Source organism: Strix aluco, chromosome 4 (genome assembly GCF_031877795.1).
Source record: "Strix aluco isolate bStrAlu1 chromosome 4, bStrAlu1.hap1, whole genome shotgun sequence".
In the NCBI taxonomy this organism is placed as follows: domain Eukaryota; kingdom Metazoa; phylum Chordata; class Aves; order Strigiformes; family Strigidae; genus Strix; species Strix aluco.
Window position 1 is genome coordinate 52,740,852 of NC_133934.1, and position 20,615 is coordinate 52,761,466.

A 20,615-nucleotide genomic window follows, 5' to 3' on the forward strand; every position below is an offset into this window, starting at 1 on the left:
TTCTTTGGGGAAGCATGTTCTTCGCTTTTTAGAGAGTGTGTATGCATGAGTATGGACAGATGATAATTCTATACAGTGTACCCTTTCTGTGAGCTTGTATATGCGTTTTCATTTTTTAATCAAAGTTCCCATGAATTTCGTATTTCAGGGTGGCTTATTGCAGACTTTAAATATAACAGTGTGACCTTTTAGAGTGATGTTTTTATTTATATACCCTGCATAGCTAGGAAAGGGAACTTCCTTGGCACCTTATATAAAGAAGTATTGAGGGATTTTTTTTTAAATAGAGAAGCAAAATATGGTAAGTCATTCATCTTCAAGCCTGAGTAATAGTTTACTTCCCAATTTTCTGCACATACATATTCAGACACAGAGAAATAAGATAAGCAGAAATAGAGACTAAAATAGAGACTACCTATTCTGAGGATAGGTAGTTATTCCAAAACCAGCTTATATGAGGTGGAATAGCCAGCTTTATGTATTCAACAGGGTAGGAAGTTACCCAGGCATCAAACTTATATCAGCTGCTGGGACTTAGATCAGAAGAAACACTCATGGTCTTCATGTGTGTATTGTGGTTATGTTTGCTCTGAGATGACCAAAGAGGAAAGCTGAAACTTCAGCCAGAATACATCTTGGTTTCTGTAAGCATAGCTGATGATGGTGTGCTTTCAAACCTGTCTCTTTCCAGAGTTGTGAGAAGCAGGGAAGTATAGTATGAAATCCCTTTGGGATTTACAGCCTTGAATCTCTATAGAAGTTGGATGCATGAACTCCCTTTCCTATGAAACACAGTGGAATGGGGGGAGGGGGTCCTGCAATTTCCTCTTGTATGCTAGGACATTGTTGAGGAACTTGTAAAAAACACTCAAGGTATCTGCTCAGTTTTATTCTGTCTCAGGAGTTTAAATGATGTCCCATGAAAATGTCGAGCCACCATCACAGCGTTCTGGTACTCTGCAGCAAACGTATTTACAGCACTGGTGAAGATGTTCTACTGTCCAGAAAATGACTGAAAGTGTATTGATGCAAAGCCCATGAAAGTGAAGGAGGGATGGGAAGAGAAACGTGGGAAGATTCTGTAGGGTAATGACACACCTGGCAGGGCCCTGTGTTTTTGTCCTTTCTTCAGTGCCTGGTGTAAATTTTACCTTATGCTTCAGAGAGTCTTGTTTTGACGTTCTTTTTCTAAGACCAAAGAGGAAAATTGTTATCTGTATGTGGGGAAAAAAAGAAGAAAAAAGATAAAAGTGGAAATGCTTGTGTATGAATGGTGTGTAAGATGCTTTGCAAGGCTTATTTTTCTTCAACCTGTAAAAGGAACCATCAGGACACGTTTCACTGGGATAACTAAAGGCTGGAAGGGTAATACTGAAAGAAAATCCTCTACAATCCAAGAATCAGGGAAATACTTTTTGCTTGCCCTGTCAATCCAATGATTTTTTTTTTTTTTTTCTCTAGAGTATTAGCTGGTTTTGAGTTCTGATATTTTAAAATTTTTTTCAAGGGAAAGGAAGCTGAATTTGCCTCATGACACTGTGGATAGCAACCTACAATTTTATTTTAGAGCTGCATATCTGAGTACAGATTCCCATTGCATTGTATCTGGATCTCAGGATATGAAAGAGATCTGGATGTCAATACTTGCTGGAGTCCTATTCTTCAGTAAATATTCCTCTTCATTAAGGGGCCAGTTTAGTATACATACTCTGTTTTTATGCAGCATATACACAGCTCTCAAATCCTGGGCAGTATAGTTTTCCTCTTCTTCAGGAATTTTATCTTACAGTAAACCACTTTGTTACAAACAGTAAATGAATGTGCAGTGATGATCTAGCATTGGAAATCATGACTTCAGTAAAGAAATACCCCCTTTTAAAAACAAGGGATTTGGAGTCATGCCTGCAGCTGTGATCTAATTCCTAGAAATGCCTTTTCCTTCACTATTAAATATAGAGTGTTTAGGTATCCTCTTTTTGCTTGGAAACAGGACAGTGAGAGAAATATATATTAAAAAAACCCTCTAAGAAACCAGTTGTGCTTGAAACAATCTGCTGGGGAATCTCTGGAGCGGTGCTTAATTTTGCAGGGTTTTTACTAACCTCTAGTGAGGAAATTAAGTACCAGGAGTCATGGGTACAAGAAGCATTTATCTTAGGTAGAATTCTGGCATAGTCTTGTGGAATAATTTGACAAATTAATTCAACATTCTCCCAGATAAAATGTGCCACAATATACTCAAGATATTCTGTAATAATTGATAATAATACAGTAATAGTTAGAATGATGCAGTAATAATTAAGTTATACAGTAATAACGAGATTCAAAACCTGTAGACAAATTTTTAAACTTTATGTCTAATCATGTGACAGGCCTGCAGGCAAGTCAGTGTAAGCTAAGTTTACTCATCTTTTCCAAAACCATAAAGGGACTTGATTAAGGCAGAAGTAACTGGAAAATGGAGCTGAGCGTATCCACTGAAGTGTTTAAGTGCAAAGGAGGGCAGAATTTGACTTCTAGTGTTGAACGGAACATGTGTTCTTCTCCTTTGTAAAATAACTTCTGTTCATATTTCCCATGTACAGTGATTACTGAGGTTGTTTTCTCAAAGTTACAGAAGTAGTTTATAAGAAATGTCTTCTCTTAAACTAGTGAGCTGGGAGAGTTGCTAATACTAAAAGTGACTACAAGAATACTATGAAAGTTATGCTTCTTGTACGGGTTTCCTGTGTATTCATCACTTGGGTACTTATCAAATGTGACAGAAAATAAAATGCACATTGTTTACAGGTACTGTTTTGCTGACTCAAAGAAAACAAACCCTTGATCTCTTCCTAGGATGTTGGTAACAGGAACTATTTTAGGTTATAGTAGCTCTTTGCTAAAAAGCAAATCTATTTTTTATGATAGTGAGGGTTTTGCTTGTTCTTTTTTATCACTTTTGTACATTAATAAGAACACTTTCTCAAAATGATCCGCTGGCTACAACTGGCTGCTACCAAAGTGCTTCTCACTTTGGTTGGCTCCTCACAAACTTGAACTGATCCATAGAGATCATGCAATAATAACAATTTTTATCCTTCTACAAGTATCACTTCTGGAATTTTTTTAAATTCATTTTCCAGTCTCTACACTGCATGTATAAATTTGAATATGCTTAATGACACAACATTTTTTCTTGCTTTTCCTGTATAATTTTAACTTTTATTTTCTTCAGCTACTTTCCAGCTTGCAATTTACTTTTTTTTTTTTCTAATTTCACTAAGATGTTAAAACTTAAAAGAATTCTTTGCCTAAGTTCCTGGATATCAAATCTATTCAAGTTAGAATGATTTTCAAGGTAATGCACACAAGATTTTTTTGTTATCAGTTTACAACCACTTCAGTTAAAAAAACCAAAACCCTAACTAAACAAAAGAAAAACCCCAAGAAAACAAACCGAAACCCACAGCCTCCCCTCCTAAACCTCTTCAAAAAACCCCCTCAAACCTCTTTTCCTATGAAATTTTCAAATAAAGTGGGATCTATAATAATAGCATACTTACTGTTATTTTAATATCAGTGTTCCAAGATTATATGTGTTAAGTGATAGAAATAAAGACAGGCACTTTGAATAATCAATTTTTTATTAGATTCTTCTAATTTTGACAGGCGACTAATTACTGAGTGTCTGAGCAAGACACTGCACATCTGCTTAATATTTCTTAATCTCTAAAATGGGAATATAATTATTCACTTGCATATGGCTTTTTATAAGTGATTCTTGACAGGAGATAACTTAAACCAAATGCATGGTTCTAGGTTTAATTAAAAAAAATCAAAGGTCAGGCTAGTTTCTCAAAAATATTTGTGAACTTGGGGTGATTTAAGTTTATAGCATCTGTGGACCTGGAGCTGGAGGTTGACATTATGCTTCATTTATTTCTTCTATGGTTATTTCTTTACATGGTAGGCAATAGGTTCTCAGCCTCAGGTTTGTAATTAGCCTATGGTATAGCACTATCTTAGGAAGTCTTCTACAAATGTGGGAAAGAGGAAAGGAATATTTGGATTGAAAGAGGTATCTGACACATCCACCATTTATGGAAATAGCTCAGCTGCTACCTCACTCTTACCTTTTAATTTTGCCTTCTAAGAGCACAAAAATAATAGAAGCCAATGGAAGAAACATCTGTTCTTCATTCCTCACACAGTTTCTGTCTTAAAATGAGAAATTATGGCTTGATTTAAAAAAAAAAATACAGACATATATTGCACCCTGGAAACTACTCTTTAGCAGAACTTGACTACATTTAATTGACTTGCAGTGAGGCTTTGGGAAATGTAAATTCACAGGCATTTCATATGACAGCGTTATAATTTTTAAAGAGCTTTATATTGCTGAAGAACTGTAGGGTTATTAAAAACAAAGCGTGAAGTCAAACTGCAGCAGAGAATTGAAGGAATTTAAAGCAGGCCTTTTTGGTCATAGTCGGTGTGTCTCATGTAGAATGATATTAAGCTTTCCTTATTCTTCACTTCTTCTTTTACCCTTTCCAAAATAGAAGCATTATTATCAGCATTTATTGAGTGAAATTTTTAAAATAAGTTTAACTCAACTTATCAGTCAGTTATATTCTGAGAGTCTATTTTTTTTATACACACATGTAAATGATGAGTTGTGAAAGTAGAAATTATTCTCTTTAACATGAGTAAGAACTAAGAAGATGATATGGCACTATCTTCTATAAAAAAATTGCAAGGAATTTAAGTATTCAGCATCTGTGAACATGAAGTCACTTTGAGCCCATAGCCCTGAATATATGGAAAGCAAATTTTAGAACAGCATGGGTTGTCCTTTTCCCAAAATGATAAAATACAAAGTTTATAATTAAGGGGAAAAACATTAGTTTGGCAAAAAGTGTACTGAGAAGTAAATAAGAAACCACTTAGTAGAAACTGGGTGATATGTAGCCTTTTTGGAAAGTGTCTATTTTTTAAACATTTATGTATGTATTTTTTGTTGCAATTGGAAACTGATTGCTTCCAGATTTGTTACTCTGTATAACATAAGAGTCAAAGAGGTTACATATGTTAATTTTCAACTGGAATGTAAGTTGCACTCTACAGGACAGTCCTGCCTTGGCAAGAATATGGACTAGATGACTATGAGACTAATTTACCATTCAAAGTGCATGTTTGTGTGTAGATTTGCTGAATGCCTCTCCTCCAGCAGAATAAAAACCTGCTCTAAAGAATAGAAAAGCTGTTTAAGAAAAGGATTAATTTCAGAGTCAGCTGTTGCATTTTGTCAGGCACATAAAACAGTTTTTCACTGCTGCTTTCCTCCCTGTTATTATTTAATTCTTGACCGTGGCATTCATAACATTACACATGGTATGAGAGAGATTTTTAAAAGCAATGTATTTAACAAGAAACTGTCTGTACATTTCTATGATACCCAGAGAGGTTGTGGATGCCTCATCCCTGGAAATATTCAAGGCCAGGTTGGACAGGGCTTTGAGCAACCTGGTCTAGTGGAAGGTGTCCCTGCCCATGGCAGGGGGGTTAGAACTAGATGGTCTCTTCTAACCCAAACCATTGTGAGTCTGTGATACGCTGACTCAGCATCTTATTTTTTACAATGACTAGGAGGCTGAATTTATATATTGTGTGGTACTCAAGAAATATCTTATTCCTGTAATATCCTTCCAATAGCAATCAATAAGGTCAACACCTATTTCAGTGTTGTAAACTAGGCTTCTCTACTGCATGAAATGATTTAACTATTTGCAGCAAAAAGCTTGTATAAGTTTTAGAGTGAAATAGGAAGGAAAAAGCAGAAAAATGCCCTCTAGAAAAATCTCACACTGTAATCTTTGCACTTCTACATCTGTGCATGTGTACGTAGGCATATGTTTGTGTATCAACAACATTTCTAGCATATTGGTAATCTCATTCTCCGCAAAGTTCAGTGGCTAGTGGAGTAAGGTGCTGCAACTGCTTCACTTGGTAAAGAAATGGTTTGGCAGCAGTGTTCCCTCCATCTCTACCTAGCAATCAACATAATTTGATTAATTAAATAGTTTGTCTTTTAAAAATTACAAAGCCGAACTGCACGTAGAGGCAGAGCGGTGAGTGTAAGAGTGGAAGACAATAAAGCAATGACAGATGCTTAACAACGATTTAGGGTTTTTTTTAGGATGCAGTCATCCTTGTTGACATTGCTTTGTGAGGTGTTCTTGCATTCACAAGTAGGGGCTAATAAAAACGAAGAAATAGTTTATCGAATCAGTGTTCGCTCTGGTTCTAAAACATATAAGCAAGGTCTGAATGTACATCATAAGGTCTCTTTTTAATAGCTTTTCAAGAATGCAGATACTATTAAGCAAATTTATAATCATCACAGTAACTTTCCGTATGGGATATTAATAATGTGGCAATAATATCTACCAAACCAGATGCTTTTCACAGCTAGACTTCAACTTGATAGTTATGGATATGATAGAAAACATGAAAAGCTTCTCATTATTATCAGCTCATTTGTTGCATAATGAATGTGAAGATACTATCACTGTAGTTAATCACCACATCAAGTTTATAGTGGAACAGTGCATGGAAGATATCTTAATTCTTGTCGTGTGAAAGGTACATTGTGTATAAAATGTATGTATGATGATAATATTGTGCCCTGCTGCATCTGCAGAAGTAGATAGCAGTCTCCAATGCCACAACAGGTGTTTGTGCAGTATTTTTGAATTTGCAGGAACAAATTCTTTGTGGCTCTGCAATTTGTGCAATCAGTTAGCTATAAAAAATGCAAGAGATATGTCAATCGTTATTCCTTTGGTATAGTAGTTTTTACACTTTTTCTACTGAAGGACCACTTCAGTTAATAAGAATATAGAGCAATTGAGAAGGGACTTGATTTACAAGGAGATTTTCTACAATTGCCTTTTTAAGATGCCTTTGATTACACATTGCATAGAAAAAAAATGGATCTTAATAAATGCATCTTTTAGTAGGAACCCAATATTTTGCTTTCCTCTCCCGCTTTCCTCTTTCTCCTTGTACTCTGTAGCCAACAATAACCCTTCAGAAAAAGGGACTGGCAAATGACAGTTCTTTTTTTTTTTTTTAATGAGATTAATGAGACTCAGCAGATGATTTTGACAAATTGTACCATTTATTATATTAAATATAAGTGTAAAATGGTGGTTTAGAACTTGAGAACAATTAGAAATGTCTGTCAGGATGAACTTAAAATAAATCAGTGGTGACTGGAAAATGTTCATGCTTGTGCATATGTGCCCAATGGACACTGTAAATAAGGAGGATAAGGTCTTAGAGTCTTTTCTTTCCAAATGTGAACATAATTCTCAATGACACTGATGTGTATCCACAATGTTACAATAGAATTAAACAGAAAAAAAAAAAAAATCCGATGCGCATACTAGTACTGCAAACTGTCAGAGCAGTAGTTCTCAATTTCCTAAGAGTTCCACAGATCTTCAGCATCTGTTGTGGCCAAATGAATTGACCCCAGACTATGTCTAAACATATTAAAATTAAATTTTATACAAACAACACAAAGACAATTGATTTCATACCTTCAGGCTTGTGTTACAGCTTTCCTAGAAATTTTATATTACTTGATGATTAATAGGTTTGAGATTCAATACCTGAAGCATTGACTCTCACTGTATGTAAATCTGTTCAGAAAAGCTCATAAAAAGCTGAGTCTTTATTTTCTTTGACAACCTGTCAAGCCACCTTAATACTTCCAAAACTGGGTAGTATGCTCTAGAGAGAAAAAAAAGAAAAGGTGTAATACAGTGGAATACCCTCTTGTAGTCAATTTAAAACAATTAACAGACTTCAGAAACAGAGCTATATTTGTTGTTTTACTGTGAGACTGGGACATCAAAAACCAACTGTGCTTCATCAGAAGAATGGAGAGACTTTTCTGTGTTTAGATTATAACTGCACTTTTCTTACTTTCATTGTATTTGAAACAGACTTTGCCTTAGTTTACCAGATTGAAAAACTTGTAAAATTCCTCATTCATCTCTTTGTTTCAAGTATTTAAAGTTAGAAAACAAAAAGCAACAAAGGGAAGGAATTGTTTTGGTTTGGTTTGTTTTTTTCCCACATGGTGTTCCGATCATATAGCTGCACTGCGAACAGGGGGTTAATAATTTTAAAAAGGAACAGAAATGGTCTGTGTATTTTTATGGTGTAGCTCCCAGAGTGAGCAGAGGTACCTTCTGCAGTGGTTAGAATAAACGGTGCCATATGAAGTTGGCAGCGCTGTACTAAGCTCAGCAAAGAGTCTCATTTTAAGGTGTGACGTGAGGGAGATTATCGTATGCCTGAAGTTAGGCTTGTGCATACAAAGCATTTGCTGAACTTGGGTGTGAAAGGGGAAACACTGTGGAAAACTCTTTTATTCTCCAATCCAGCTCTTTAATCTTTGATTTAATTGTTGTGTCCAACTAAAAGGGTAGCTTCTGTAATTCCTTAAATACCAGTAACTACAATTTGTTTGTATGTGTCCACCAGAATGCAGAGCAAGATGTCAAGATTTACAGGGAGGGTGGCTTCCCTGGAAAATAATGTCGGGGTTTTTTGGTTTGATGTGGGCTTTTTTTCAGGTTTTCTGATTAGCTGGGGACTGTGTATTTACTGATTTTGTGGGTTTTTTTCATTACATTAAAAATTGATGCAATTATGGTTGATTAAAGAATGTGTTTTGAAGATAGCAGCAGCCTGTATGCAGGCATATTTAATGTATGTTCAACCACTGTCAGTGATCTTGGGGAAACTGGCATTGCTTATGGCATTGCTTGGAAAAATATCAACCCTTCTCTATCAGAAGCAGACTTTTTATTCAATGGACTTTTGTAAAATGACAGTAGGCCTGATGCTTCTTTTGCTTGAGCAGTCTGGCATCAGTGGTAATCCAGAAACTGCAGTGAAGTTTCTCTGGTCTCACCTGTGCCACTTAGTCACAAGTGGACCCTCCATACATATGTGTAGATTTAGTGTTGCAAATACATTCTGTTAGGATGATTATTTTAATTTTCTTTTCTCTGTCTGATGATAAATAGTGAAAGATATGTGCTGACGTGTTGTTCAATTTCTTGAGCTGTATTTGTAAAAATATAAGACATATAAAGTAAAAAGAGGAATCTTACCTTTACAGTTTGGTGGGCATGGGAACACTACTTTATCCACAGAACGAGCTGGTGCAGGTGCTCCTCAGCCTACTGTGCTGTCTTTTTCACCATCATCATGGAAGCTGTGAAAGTCTTGAAAAAATAAAATGAACAAACCGTGTTTTCAAAAAATTCAGCTTGGCCTAGATGCACTCTGGTGCCAAGATCCCCATGGTGCAGTATAGGGGGCCTCTGAGGAGCAAACGCATGAGGCTGATGGCTTCAGATGCAAGGGACTGGTTCTGCCCTGAACTAGAGCCCCACAGTGGTCCCACATAAGCCAGTCGTGGTGCCTGTGGGCTTGGGGGCTCAACGGTTAAGCCCTGTGCCACGCCTGGCATCTGCAGTGTGACATGCGAGGTAGCTGAGGACATGTCTGCTGCAGACTCCCTCATGATACCAGGACAATGGAGGATTTCCACTCTGTGCTGCAGCAACAACATCAAGCTTACTGTGCCCTTTCTAAAGGGTTTCTAAACCCTTTCTAGAGAGTTTCTAAAACTTAGTCAATTTAAAAGAGAAAGGCAAAGCATGCTGATGTTTTCCTTTCATTGACAACATCAAGATGTGATTGCACATAATTGACTGCCTATCAGTCAATAGAGAAATTTAACGGCAGCTCTAAATGTGTCACAAGTGAAATTTAGGGTCCAGTTGTATTAGTGCATGCTGAATACCATGATAATGGGAGCTGCATATGCAAGGGAAGGTCTCTGTATGTGACCTTCTAAATTTCTGTATGAGTGCAGCCAGACTCTCAAATATATCAAGTCCCTCCTGTTCTTGTTGACAGAAATTCCATTATAATGTAATTGGCCTTCTAAAGCTGTATGTATATATTCATTCAATGTGACATGATAGTACACAGTATAGCCAGGCATTTGCCATTATAGTTAAAAATGGATTATATAAAAAATTTCCCAACCAGCCACTCATGGCCTAGAAATTACATGGGATTTTATTCTACAATGTTTCTCAGGATCTCAAATATCAGTCTCATTGATTTAAGCCCCCAGAAATTAATGTCTCCTAACCTTATTTTGTACTGGGAAACTAGACCTGTGGTGATGCACTTATAGCCCTGAAGGACATCTTGGATGAAGTTTGCCATGAGGACTCAAAACCCTGAGCTTCTGTTTCTGAGTGTTAACAGCACGGCCATCCTTCTCCCAGCAGCTGTGTTAAGTTTCTTGTTCATAGTAATAATGCAGTAGCAGCAGTTGAGAAAATACAGTGGAATTGGATTCAGACACTGGAACAGGCTGGCAATATCAGTGGGAGAAAGAATTTCATAGAATCAGCAGCTGCTGAGAACATCAGATAGTGGCTCAAAAAGTTACAGTGTTTTACACTTTCCCATTTTCTTCCTTTTCTCTCCAAACATTCCCGGATTTGTGAACTAGTAAATTATTGGGCAAAGTGTATGTTGCTTCTCTTGGTGAGGGGTGTGTGTGTAATGTTATAAAGTGAAAATCAAATTTATGTGCTGAAATTGAACTGTGACCTCAATTCACAATGTCATTTAATCCATGTACTCCCCCTCCTCTTTGAAACAAGGTACTTAATTTTCTGAAACTAATATGGGGCAGTGAAGTCCAGAAATGGCCTATATTCATAGATAATAAAATCATAATAGTTGAAAACACTGCAAGCAGTGGACTTTGTCCTTTCTTAGTCAATAGAAAGATGAACATTGGTTTAAATCTCTTCACACTTCATCCTTGCAGTCATGATGCATTTATCTCTCATTTTTATGTTTTCTGGGCTGATTCCAGTAGACTGTACAAATTGCTCTAGAGATAGCTGATAATATCTAATTTGGATTATATTTTTATATGTATGGGTCAGTAGGACAAGTGATCTTTGAAAAGCCTTTCTAATTATGTCATTGGGACTTGGAGAACTTATTGAGCATTTGTATGATTTGGTCTATATTCATTGAAATTGACAGATTTCTGGTGACATGTTTGTGAATGAGATAGTTAAACACAAATAATTCTCTGCAAAGTTACAGGACATTATTGATGTGCTGAGAGTTTTTAAAAAGCCAGTAGAGAATTACATTTGTGCTGTCCTCATCCAGATTCTGAAATAAAGCTGAAAGTAATGACATGCTAATAAAACAGGAGGGGGAAACTGGTGCAGAGGAGTTGCTGTGTCAGCTCCTGATGCAATCATGGGAATACTCCTTGAGTATAGTTGGAAATGACATGTTTAGTGTGAGGCCTCTTTCAGCTGAGGAGAGCAGTGGGGGTGGAAGAGAAATGAACAGCATCTACTTTTGTATAATTTTGAAGACTTTTTCCCTTTGTAAATAGTTTTGTTGTACCATTTTCTAGAGAGTGATTGTCTTACATTATCTGTAGGAATAATTTGCTTTTTCTCCTCAGCTGTTCATTACTTTCTGTAACGATTTTTCTTGTAGCCAAAAGGATTCATTTTGGACACGTACTCCAAATAAGTTTGCGGTCATTCCAGTTCTCTCATTTTGCAGCTGTACATAAGGAAATGAGAGAGTATGTCGCTCTCACTACAGAAGTAATTTTAAAGTGTGATACTCTTTATTTGTTCATTTGGGTGGGTGGTTTGTTTGTGTTGGTTAAAAGACTATGTTTGAAAGAATAAGCACCAAAACTTCAGTACAGTTTCAGGCCTCAGCAAGGAAAGAAAATCATACCTCATACAAAAATAGTTAAAGGCTGCATTTCAATCTAGCTGTAAAAATTTTGATAAACCTGTTTCACATCAGAAAATTCACTCCTGTCAACCAGAGGATGATTCCTGGAATCACAGGAAAGAAAAATATTCCATCAATATTAGCACAATCCAAACACTGTCTTTTACCGCTTAATTGAAATGGCTTTTCCTTTAGAAAACCAACAAAAATAATTCCCCCCCCCACCTGTGTAGTGTAGAGAGATGTATAGACACATGGAATATAGTTGAAATAAAACACAGGGACCTAAAAATTGTTTATATGAGAGTAGGAACTATTTTGAAATGATTCAGGGTTTTTGTGGTTTTTCGTTATTTTAGTTTTCCAATTTCATTTAACAACTGAAATTAAACTTTGAGAATCAATTATAAAATAAAATTTCTCTTATCACTGTCTGAAGCATAATGCATGTGCTGCTGTGCACTGCCCTCTCCTGAAAGAAACAGTGTCGTCTTTATTATATCTTAAAAGGCTTTTTGTGTAGCTAAGTTAGATACTGTAATGAATAAGGCCTTAGTTTCTGAAGGAAGACAACATAATTCCTGCTAGGATGCTCAGGCAGGAGCTATGGTTACAACTTTTTTTGCAATTCACCTATGTATTTGTTTTACCTATGGAGATAGTCCTACACCTGAGCATGGGTAGTGTCTCATTTCTGTGAGGTAGCTTGTTTAAAATGTCAGATGTAGTATTGGTTAGAGGAGAAATTCAGAAATTTGCATCTGATACATGGGAGCTGTAAATTAAATAAACAATAGTCAGAGCAAACATGGAGCAATTGTACTACAGTGAGAAAGAGCATCGTTTGTGAAGGCTGCATGGAGTTTCATCTAATCCTCTTCCTTATATGTCCAGATGCTGTGAGAGGTAGGATTTGTGTCAGGCTGAGAAATGGGAGAAAAAGCATAGAAGTTTATTTGGGATATCTATGTGTGAAAGAAACAAGAAAGATTCTCCAGAAGGTTCATCTGTCGAGAAAATTGATGCTGGACTGGTGAATGCACTGTCTTGGGATCAGTTCTCTCCTGCCTGGTGGAAGGGCTTTGGGGCTGAAGGGGATTTTTGTGATGACACGTGCAAAAGAAACAGTAGATACCTTGGACTTTTCTGTATCCTCTACTCAATAAATGACCTGGATTGTGCTGGGGACAAAGCCAGGCTTAAGATGACAATTTTCCAGCTGTAGAATAAGAAGCTGTACTCTGCAGTGTTGGCTGGAAGGTCTTTGTTTTGCCATGCTGTTCTGCAATACAGTCAACAGCTGCCCTATGTGTGTGCATGAAACCTGTTTGTGTTCACTTCCTTCCAGTGTGGCATTTGTTACAGAATTACTCTACAGGGATAGAATTTGACTAATTACTATCATTATTTTCCAAATTTTTTTCCTTCTTAATTTTAACCTTGTTACTTACTAGCCATGTAAAATTGTTCCTTCAAAGATTTATTAACAATGTTTGCTGGGCTACGTCATCATCTTCATCAATATAGGTGTATCCCCAAAATGAAGCATGTGTGTATTTGATTTGAACTGTTCCATGAGGTTAGAAACAAACATGTTTTAAGGTATATTACTGGACAGTCTTTTGTACCCTTAAATGCCACCTGGATACATAAATAGCCACCTTTGTGGAGAAGACATGGTTTGCAGCATCTTGCATACCAAGCATATTCTCAGCCATGTGCAGCTTTGCTTTGTGGAGCTAAATAAAACAAGGGAAGTAGAAATGGGGGCAAGAGAGAAAATTAATGTTTTCAGCTGAGATTTGCACAGAGATGACAGGTGAATGAGGTGGAGAGGTAAAGAACAGCTGTTCCAGATGGCAGCAGCTTCAGGAGGGAAAATGCTGGAGTCGAAGCGGTCAGATCGTAGGAAGAGATGACGCTCATGTAGGATGAGTGGTGCTGGCAGGGAGATGAGTGTTGGAGGTCAGTGGGAAAAACACGATAAACACTGTGTATGAAATTTGTTTCTCTTAAGGTAGCCATTTCCTGTAAATGAATCTTTTTCAGTTCTTTTCAGCACTGATTACAGGTATTTACCTGAAATCATCAGTGATCAGCATTTTCTATTATCTTTGGCTGCCTTGCTACATAAACTTTGTATTGACAGCAGACACTCAAGAATAAATAAACCTGAAAACTGAAGAAATTTCATAATGATTAAATACAGTTTTCAAAAATCTGTTTTTGAAGCATCCCTTCTGTCTCTTTAATCTACTGCCTGGAATTGAATGCTTTAAAGGTGCTTGAAAATCTAACAACAGCCCTGATTTGAAGGTTTTAAACAATATAGCATTCTTCATAGGACTATAACAGTGTAATTTGAGCCATCTCTGCATAAATAGTTCATACAAAAAGCAAATGTAAGATAATAGGAAATTACTGATGCTAAAAGTGACACTACAGTTCACAGAAAGCAAAAAAAGCTAAAACCTCTGCATTAGCCTTGGAGTTCTTTTTCAATAAACCTGAAGAATTGGCTGTACAAGAGTTGGACACCCTGACTCTGCCAACTCCTCCTGAGTTTAATAGTTTCCTGTTTACGATGCTCTGCTTGAATGTTTTTGGGGAAAAGGCAGAGCAGTCACTTTCTGTCAAATTTATAAAGGCAGAAATTATTTTAATTAACTGCTTAAACTTAATTTACTGACTTCAAGAGTCAGACAGCTGGAGTGGTTGTTTAACAAATCCTGTAAGAATTAGACCTGAAACAGTTTATATCAGCTGCTGATCTGTCTATTGATCATGATTGTCAATTCTAACTCATTTTCCCAGTGCTGCTACCATTTCAGGCTTATTCTCACCTCATTTGAACTTTATATTTTTTTAATTGTCACTAGACATGATGTTAAATGTATATCCTAGCCCACTGCAGTTGTTCAATGTATTAAATGGCACCTTTGGAAAGGTAATTAGTTCTCATTTCTTGGCCATGTTCCTATACAGATAATTTGTTTTGTGCCTAACTAGATTTCCTCAATATTTCTATCTGTAACCAATGCTTCTCTTCAATTTATGTCTTAAATTATGTCAAAATGTAGAAGGTCTTTATATTGTGAAGTAGCTTCTGAACTCCATGTTGAGAGAACTGCTCTTTAGGAGTGAGTAAAGGGATGATGTTAATTGCATAAAATGTCTTAAGTACTTATGATTAATGCTTTGGGATACTGCAGGTAAAGGTGCAATGTGATTTTTGTTCCTTTTTTTTTTTTTTTTTTTTTTTTTTACCCAGGGGCAATTTTTGATGAATCTGCCAAAAAAGATGAGGAAGTTTTTCGAATGGCAGTTGCTGATCTCAACCAGAATGATGAAATCTTACAAACGGAGAAAATCACGTGTTCAGTGACATTTGTGGATGGCAACAATCCGTTTCAGGCGGTTCAAGAAGGTAGGACATTTAAACAGATTTCCTGCTATTGTTTCTGCAGAGATGTGCAAAATACTATGCTCATAGCTTCCTAGCTTTATGAAAAATTTGTAGGTTTGGTTGGCTTCTTTTTACATAGAATATCAAATATTGCATTTAATTTTGGATTTAGCTGCTATGGTTTGTGTTGGTCTAGTGACTTCAAGCTATAAGGTTAGCTTTTATCCATTTTGTAAGTAAAGGCTCTTGAAAAATGGTAGAGAAGTGAGACAGTTTGCTGAAATCTTGCCTCTTTTGCAGGCTGTATTGAAGTTATTGTCAAACCAATAGTCCTTACTTTATGACTGCTTAATACTATTTTTTGGTTTAATTTCATGCAACTAACAGCACTTAGTTGGAAAACATAGGTTGTTGTGTAGATAACCTTTTTAGCACATACATCTGAAAAAGTCACCTATTTTATAGGAGGGATTAGAGATAATCTGATGACTCAGAAAGTCACCTCTGTCCAATATGATTTTGTACTTAGTCCATCCTTTGTTATTGCCCAATTATTGGACAAGAGATGAGGATGTTGCTTTGGGCTTCTGTGATAGCAGTAGGATGATAACAGGACTCAGTATTTGAAATCCCTCTGAACTGGATTAGTAAATTGCTGGTGTGACTGAGCAGTTGTCTGGAAAGACAGCTATATGAAGTCTTTAGAAATATGAATTCAAATTTGTTTCCTAAGCATTTGTTATTTCTTTGCTGTTCTGGCATACTAACTTCTGTCTCAGGTGCTGAAGATGTTTATTATAGGTATATTATTATTTCTGAAAAAGAAAACAAAATTTTGATAGCATTCTATGTTCTTATTGGCTCTGCATTGACACTTGAGGTAGAATTTGAGATTTAAGCAGCAAACTTGCACAGTTCCTCTGATACTTATGAAGTCAAAAGTCAATACCTGTTTGGCTTCAATGGACTATTGACAAAGCAATATTAATGGAAAGGTGTTTAACATTTATATGACAATTTTTTTATCAGTGACTTAATTTTTGAGAATTAAGGAAAAATTTTTGTTAAATTTTACAAGTGGATAGACATGTATAATGAGAAGCATTCCAGTCTGGGCTTGATAAGGTCAGGGCAGAAAAAGAAGTGATTTTGAAAGTATTCCAATCAGAATCATTTCAATCTATTTCACTCTGAAAAAGCCAACATAAAAACTGAAGCTATTGGATGCTTTTAGAATCCAGAGGGGGGAAAATGGGTAAGTGAGGTCAATCTTTTTTTAGATACTTTCCACACTGTTAGTATTTAACCTTTTTTCTAATTTGTCCAGTATAGATAATGTTAGCTGATGCTCTATAATTAACATTGATTAACACTGAAACAGCAAGTAATTTCCTTTATCATTGTGTTAGAGCAGTTGCAAATAATTTCACAGAACAATGTTTTAAGCAACTTATTTATTTAATTCTAACTTAGGGAAACTAGGAGTGTCTAGTAAAGTAGAACATTATAAAGGAATTAATGACCTGATATTTCAGTATTCAATTACTTATTTTTTGCAAAAGTTAAATTTGTCATTTTAAAAAATATCTTGGTATAGTCAATATTTGAAAAGTTAATGGAGTAGGTTTGACGAATTTTATTACCATTTGTTGGGGAGGGGAAGTATGTTGTGATATTGATGAGTTCAAGCAAAGTATTTGCCACTAAAAACTCTTTATTGTAAATTTATGGTCAAATAGAGTTACATGGCTAGGAAAGCCTCATACTCGCCATCCTTTAAGTGCCCTGTGTTTTGTTTGGCATAATTTGAGTGAAGAACAGAGGTTGCATCTTTTGTATGCATATGCAAAACTTTGACATATTGCATATGTCAAACTGTTTTACCACAGTTAATCTGTTTTACTTTGTTTTAACTGGATACAGGCATAAGTTGCACTGCAATGTTTCAATTAATTTGCACTAGTTTCATCCCTCTTTCCCTTCCTCTACATCTTTATATCACTTTTCACCCCATTCTTAATTGGATTTCTTACAACCATTAGTAGCAGTGAAAGGGGACCTCTGTAACTGTTGCACATATTTAATGGTCTATCCCTTGGAAAAACGCTTAGCCAAAATGTACAATACTAAACACCAGAAAAAGATCATTTAAACACTCAGGCCATTTCTGTATTCCATTTTTAAAATAAATACTACAATGAGGTTAAATCTCATGTTTTCAAATTTACTGTGTGGCATTAAATATGCCCAAACTTGCCGTTTTTATGTCAGCGTGACCCTTTCCTTGGAAGCATAACAACACTAATATGAGTCTGAGGTACCATGGCCTCTCCTGTCACGTAGAGCCTAATGTACAAAAATTATTTATTATTCTACTATTTATTTATTTATTTTTAATATAAAGTGCTTGAAGTCTGCTTTGTTTTAGTTCACAATACCTTTTTTTTATGATTTAGGCTTTTTTTTCTTCTTGTCTAAACTACAGAGTAGCCTTTAAAACAAGAACTTTTAATGTTTGGTACAACGTTAATTTAAAACATTAGATCCGTAATAATAACTTACAATTAGCCTAAATTTGTCTAAAATATGCCACTTGTAGTGAATATAGAAGGTTCTTAAAAACTTGCCTAGGATTTTGAATTTCAAAAACCAAGAAGTCACGAGCAAAGAGCTGATAAGACATTAGTTATAGAGGAGATATTTACAAATTTATTTTTCATAATGGTCCACTAACGGACACTATGTATTATTTCTGACTTTTATTTCATTTCATTAGCTAAATTAGCAAGTAACTTCCAAACAGTGTAAACAGGAACACTCAGATACTTGATATCCATTTTGGGATGTAAAGATAATTAGTTTGAGAGAATCAGCTGCTGGGAGGTACTTACTGTTCTTCCTTCTGAATCTGTTTGTATAAATTGTTATGGTGCCCTGGAATGTCTTCCACTTGGACCTTAGAGCATCTCATTAACAGTTCTGATTGGAGCAGTAAGACTGTATTGCAAAACTGAGTGGTTTTATCCTAGAAGAGCTGTGAATGACATGCCCCATAATATCACTGGAAGTGCCCTCAGGGACAATTTATAAGCATGTTCTAGTGCATGGAAATAGGAGGTGAAATTGAGTTTCTTTAAGTTAGGGAAATTTTTTTCCCCTTTGGTATATGCCCTGTCAGAGGGGGCCAACAGCGAGTGTGATGTGTGTGGTTTACTGTGCAACTCATGTTTTCATGTCAGTATCATGGGGTGGCACAGGCACCCATAAGGATGGAATGAGATTGAGGTTGCTCTGTGAGGCGGGAGGGAAGTCCAGGGCAAGCCTAGCTGGCAGGTTGGGGTGAGGACAAGCTAGGTGCATGGCCAGGTGTGCGTAGCTCCAGCCTGATGGGCACAGGGGAGAACTTGCAGAGGAGGGTGGCTGAGGCCTCACCACCTGTAGATGGTGCATCCCAGGCTCTCACAACAGCTGCAGCCCGGTTGCTGAGATGAGTCACAGTGACACACACCTGTGGACATGTCCAACATGGCATGTTCCTTCCTCTCTTCCTTTCTTTCTTCAATACAAAATACTTCACAATATTTATAATACTCTTCTATGTCTTGTCTCAAAATATTTGTGAGCTTTTGTGATTGAGAGAGGAAGAATGTTGTGGCTGGCTTGTTTATGCTGTGGCCATGTTGGGTGCTACAAAGGCAAATCAGGAATTTAAGTTTTGTTTGTATAAACAATGAAGGAAGTAGGGATAGTCAGTTTTTGCATGGTAGCAAGTTGGTATTTTACAACTACAAAGCAAGGAATTATGATGCCAGATCCATACTAGTGGCAATAATGATTATATATTAATGTAAACTCCTTTCCTTGTGAGATTTCAGTTTACAGCAGTATTTAAATAGGGATGGGATAAGCCTTCAAAAGGCTTTGAGTTCTGCAATATACTTAAACTGTAACTATTTTTGAAGAAAGTCATGTTTCTATATTTCTTTTTAATAGACTGGTTTTTTTCTTTCAGTGGGAAATTTGGTTGAAATACATTGTTTCTTGTTTGTCAGAAAATCATTGTATTCTGTTATCTTTCACTTTTATTATTCTTGTGCTCACTTCAATACACTAATAATTAAAACCTAAATTTTATGGTTCAAAGCCTGCTATTTCCTCCAATCCTTAATTTCTCATTAATAGTATGATCACATGGTTGCGGAATGGCTAATGTGAAATATGCAGTAGCCTGTGGATTTTTGTGGGATTGTCTGCTGAGATACCTTGGTAGTCATACTACTAAATATCTGTTTCAATCTAAACCCTCCTTGTCTTCTAAACATTTTCCACAGTCACATTCTTGCAATACTGATTTACTTATATTTGGGGGGAAGTGTTTTCCATTGATGCAGGTATTATTGCCTGTCATAATTCCTATCTCAAAGCAAGTGGAGCGAGGGGGGGCATTGGTAACTTGAAGCATGATGATCTGCCTCCTCAGGCAGCACACTTTCTACAGCCCCCCTGCTGCCATTTCCACTTGCACACCAAGAGTTACGTATGGAGAAAACTCTGCAGGTGTTTGTAGTGCTTGGGGCATCTACAGCATCTGGAGGGTTGTCAGAGCTCAGCAGGACCCTCGTCCAAAGATGTGTAGGGTCCTTGGATATCTATTGCCAACATTTTAAACCTCATGGCAAACATATTCTTTTTATTTGGTGCTGATATTTTTTTATTCTGCTCATTTCTCCCACCTCCTTTTTTGACAACATCACATTTCACCTATCTTAAATAATATCTCTATAGTAATCCAATATGTTTTTCTATAGGCTACCTATAACACATGACAAATAGATTTAACTGATGCTGTTTGATATCCGCTTTGTTTGACAAGTTCTCCTATTGCAATCATATATATGTAGGGTTTATTTTTATTTTTTTTAAACCAACCTTTTTGTCATTCAGGTTAGTCACCAGAGTATGCTTACAGACACCAACTCAAGCCTTCGTAATGGCTTTTGAAAGCTTATTGTGATCAGTGAAGTAAATAAGGCAGTGAGTCATAACTAAATGGGATTCAGCTGTAGAGTAACAGAGGTTTGTAGGGCAGCAATATGTATGAAGGTCACATGCAGGATTTTATTCAAGCAAAGTTTTATGGTCAGAAATTACAGCCTGATGGATACATCTGCTTTGGCCTTTGGGACTAGATGAATGTAATAAGACTGTCCTTTCCCGTTTCTCTGATTGCTGTAGAAACCTGTTTAAATCCACAGATTTCATGGACTGCTGATCTTTCTTTCACTTTGTGTCACTTATTTCTTCAAATTTCTCAGCCTTCCTTGAGCTGTTTATT

The 20,615-nt window shown here is 36.3% G+C and overlaps 1 protein-coding gene across 2 annotated transcripts in view; it reads left to right on the plus strand.

The window, feature by feature from the left end:
* Positions 1-20,615, plus strand: part of GRID2 (glutamate ionotropic receptor delta type subunit 2) — a 757,188-nt gene that overhangs the window by 137,860 nt on the left and 598,713 nt on the right. For both annotated transcript variants that reach the window (XM_074823105.1, XM_074823106.1), the window contains exon 2: positions 15,146-15,301. In XM_074823105.1, coding sequence (XP_074679206.1) covers positions 15,146-15,301 — 156 coding nt within the window. The remainder of the gene's footprint in view (positions 1-15,145; positions 15,302-20,615) is intronic.